The sequence below is a fragment of the Atta colombica genome, unplaced genomic scaffold (genome assembly GCF_001594045.1).
Source record: "Atta colombica isolate Treedump-2 unplaced genomic scaffold, Acol1.0 scaffold7, whole genome shotgun sequence".
Taxonomy (NCBI): Eukaryota; Metazoa; Arthropoda; class Insecta; order Hymenoptera; family Formicidae; genus Atta; species Atta colombica.
The window spans coordinates 1,805,311-1,809,632 of NW_017259561.1; the positions used below are offsets into that span (position 1 = coordinate 1,805,311).

Genomic DNA, 4,322 nt, shown 5'->3' on the forward strand with positions numbered 1-4,322 from the left:
TTTTATAAATATTTTTAGGTAGAAACGCTTGTACAAGAGGAAGATGCCCAACCATTAGATAAACCACTAATAGCACCTACTAGAAAAGCAAAGTTTCAAATAAAACAACAACAACTGCCTGAAACTACATATAGTATTGAATTTTTAGCAGATATGATGGATGCACCACATCTTATTAGAAATGTAGTTTTGCTGGGACATCTTCATCATGGCAAAACTACTTTGGTCGATTGTTTGGTACAACAAACGCATCCTTATTTACACAGTATAACCGACGAGAAACCACTGAGGTATTATTATAAAGATTTATTTGTTAAACTAGTTATTTAAAAAAAATTAATTTTTGTTTATTGTGCTATTTAGATATACGGATACATTATTTACCGAGCAACAAAGAGGTGTCTCCACAAAAGCTACTCCTGTCACTCTTTTGCTACAAGATGTTAAATCTAAATCATATCTTTTAAACATATTTGATACATCCGGCCATGTGAATTTTTCTGACGAAGCAACAGCTGCAATCAGACTGTCCGATGGTGCGATATTAATTGTTGACGCAGCAGAAGGAGTGATGCTGAACACTGAACGCCTACTGAAGCATGCAATTCAAGAAAAGCTTGCTTTGACAGTTTGTATAAACAAGATAGATCGTTTGGTGTTGGAATTAAAACTACCACCTTTGGATGCTTACTACAAACTGCGGCATATTATTGAAGAGATCAACGGATTAATAGCACTATACTCTTCGGATACTGAGAATTCTGGCTTTGTGTCACCTGCTATAGGAAATGTTTGTTTTGCTAGTTCTGAATATAATGTATGCTTTACTTTGAAATCGTTTGCCGCACTCTATGCTAGGAACTATCCTGGACTAAATGCCAACGAATTTGCCAAACGGCTCTGGGGTGATATTTATTTTAATCCTAAGACACGGAAGTTTACCAAGAAACCACCTCATAATACTGCACAGCGAAGTTTTATTGAGTTTATTCTAGAACCTCTGTATAAGATATTCGCGCAAGTCGTCGGTGATGTAGACACAACATTACCTGATGGTAAATTTCTCTTTTTTTATTTTTCATAATCCTTATAGTGATTTGAAGAATTATTTTATATATATATATACACACACACGCACGCACGCACACACACACACACACACACACACACACACACACACACACACACACACACACACACACACACACACACACACACACACACACACACACATATTTCATGTGTAGTTCTGGACGAACTCGGTATACGATTAACATCCGAGGAAATGAAGATGAATATACGACCATTACTGAGACTTGTCTGTACACGATTCTTAGGCGATATGTGCGGATTAGTGGACATGTGTGTCACTCATGTACCTAGCCCGCAAGTACATGCACCCACTAAAGTACAGCATGTCTATACTGGTCCGATAGATTCGCCTCTTGCGCAGGATATGATTAATTGTGATCCTGATGTTAGTATTTTAATTTCAATATTATTATTTAATTAATATAATTATATCAATAACATCAATAATGAGAATGTTTTATTAATGAGAAACGAAAAATTTTAACTTTATATTTCATTAGTTAGCTTTATGATAAATTGGAGAAACTAATTTCAAAAAAAATCCCATATTAAGACTTAGAAATTCATTTAATATTACAAACTTCACTTATTTTAATATAATATGTTATAGATATATTTTATAAGAATTTTTTTTTGTAGGGGAGATTGATGATCCATAGTACAAAAATGTATCCAACTGAAGATTGCACCTTATTTGTAGTTCTTGGTAGAATAATGTCTGGTACATTGGAAGCAGGACAACGTGTTCGCGTATTAGGTGAAGCATATTCACGCACAGATGAAGAAGATTCGCGTGTTCTGACAGTAGGTAGATTGTGGATTAGTGAGGCGCGTTACTCAATTGAGTTAAGTCGCGTGCCTGCGGGTAATTGGGTTCTTATAGAGGGTATTGATCGGCCGATCGTAAAAACTAGCACAATCACGGATCTCAACAACTCTGAAGAGTTGCACATCTTTCGGCCGCTCAAGTTTAACACGCAAAGCGTTATCAAAATTGCCGTCGAACCAGTGAATCCATCCGAGTTACCAAAGATGTTGGATGGTTTGCGAAAAGTAAATAAGAGTTATCCACTGCTGGGCACGCGAGTGGAGGAAAGTGGCGAGCATGTTGTGCTAGGAACTGGCGAACTTTATCTCGACTGTGCAATGCATGATCTACGTCGTATGTATTCTGAGATCGATATAAAGGTGGCCGATCCGGTAGTTGCTTTTGCAGAAACCGTTGTAGAAACCAGTTCCCTCAAATGCTTTGCCGAAACACCAAATAAACGAAATAAATTGACGATGATAGCGGAACCGCTTGAAAGAGGGCTTGCTGAAGACATAGAAGCCGAACATGTTCGTATTACATGGAACAAGTAAGTAATCACATAAGAAATCGATATGAATATATTTAACATTATTATACTATATATTGTGTCTGTGTGAAAATTAATAAAAAAACTGAGAAAATATTTATTATTATTAACATTATTTTTTTTTTTTTTTTTCAGAAAGAGATTAGGCGAATTTTTCCAAACGAAATATGATTGGGATTTATTAGCAGCGCGAAGTATATGGGCATTTGGTCCTGATTCTACAGGACCTAACATTTTGGTGGACGACACATTGCCTTCTGAAGTAGATAAAACATTATTGAACAGCGCCCGCGATGCGATCATCCAAGGCTTTCAATGGGGAACTCGTGAAGGTCCGTTATGTGAAGAACCTATCCGGAATGTGAAATTCAAAATTCTTGATGCAGTCATTGCGCAAGAGCCATTGCATAGAGGAGGTAATTAGCATATAATATACACAGCATTAGCATATAATATATACATAACATATAATGTACAATATTAATTTATAAATCAATATACAATATAAAAGATATATCGAGAAAATAAAATAAATCGAAAAAGTTTATATAATATTCATAAATATTTTACTTAAAAAAACATAAATAAAGACGCAATTATATAAAAAGGATATGCAATTCTTGTTTAAAAACATATTAAATTTTGAAAAATATAAAATAGAGTAAAGTATACAGTAAATATATGGTACATATATTTACTAAATCAACACTTAAATTTAGAAAAGATAAACCATCAAAATAATAATGAGTCCCTGTCATATGGAATTTCATTAAATTTATCTTCTCATTTTCTGAATTTTTTTTTCTTTATTTTGATGATTGTACTAATGGTCAATCATTGTCATTTTTCTATTTAATAACTGTAAAATTTGTGGTTAATAATTATCATTTTTGAATACAAGTTTCTACTGTTAAAAAATGAAAAACATGGTCTTATTCAAAATTTTTGTATTTAAAATATTCTTTAAACTTTACTTAACGTTCGCTTTGCATCAAATTCAAATTTCAAATAATTTTAATAGTGATTATATTAACTTTTAGCACTTAAGTGATCAATCACTGTATACTTTATCCTATTTTATAAAATTCATAAGAAAGAATTCTTAAAAAAAAAAAGTTTATATTTATGATCTTAAATTTAATTTTTCAGAAAATACTTGAAGTATTTACGTATAATTACAAATATATATTCTAAAAATGTTAACCATGCTAGAAACTAAATTGAAAGCTTTATAAAGGAAAACTGCAATTTCTATAATTTGCACATATTAATTTTATTAATTTTATTTTATGCTTTCAGGTGGTCAAATCATTCCTACTGCTCGACGTGTCGCATATTCAGCTTTTCTCATGGCGACTCCACGATTGATGGAACCATATCTGTTTGTTGAGGTACAAGCACCCGCGGATTGCGTGTCCGCTGTTTATACTGTTCTGGCGAAACGGCGAGGTCACGTAACACAAGATGCCCCAGTTCCAGGCAGTCCTTTGTATATAATCAAAGCCTTCATACCAGCGATCGACAGTTTTGGCTTCGAAACGGATTTACGAACGCATACTCAAGGCCAAGCGTTTTGCCAATCTGTTTTTCATCATTGGCAGATTGTACCTGGAGATCCTCTGGATAAGAGCATTAACATGAGACCGTTAGAACCACAACCAGCCACTCATTTGGCCAGAGAATTTATGCTGAAAACGCGAAGACGCAAGGGACTATCCGAGGATGTATCCATCAACAAGTTCTTCGATGATCCTATGTTGCTCGAGTTAGCCCGGCAGGATGTGTTGCTAAATTATCCCCTCTAATTTACTAAATATATATACTATGTATATCAAAATGACTTCAAGTATAAGTACATTATCATACATTAAA

The 4,322-nt window shown here is 33.9% G+C and overlaps 1 protein-coding gene across 2 annotated transcripts in view; it reads left to right on the top strand.

The window, feature by feature from the left end:
* Positions 1 to 4,322, top strand: part of LOC108692334 (116 kDa U5 small nuclear ribonucleoprotein component) — a 5,114-nt gene extending 792 nt beyond the window's left edge. For both annotated transcript variants that reach the window (XM_018200531.1, XM_018200530.1), the window contains exons 3-8: positions 19 to 290; positions 364 to 1,055; positions 1,248 to 1,477; positions 1,732 to 2,450; positions 2,586 to 2,866; positions 3,750 to 4,322. In XM_018200531.1, the coding sequence (XP_018056020.1) occupies positions 19 to 290; positions 364 to 1,055; positions 1,248 to 1,477; positions 1,732 to 2,450; positions 2,586 to 2,866; positions 3,750 to 4,255 (2,700 nt within the window). In that variant the 3' untranslated portion in view covers positions 4,256 to 4,322. The remainder of the gene's footprint in view (positions 1 to 18; positions 291 to 363; positions 1,056 to 1,247; positions 1,478 to 1,731; positions 2,451 to 2,585; positions 2,867 to 3,749) is intronic.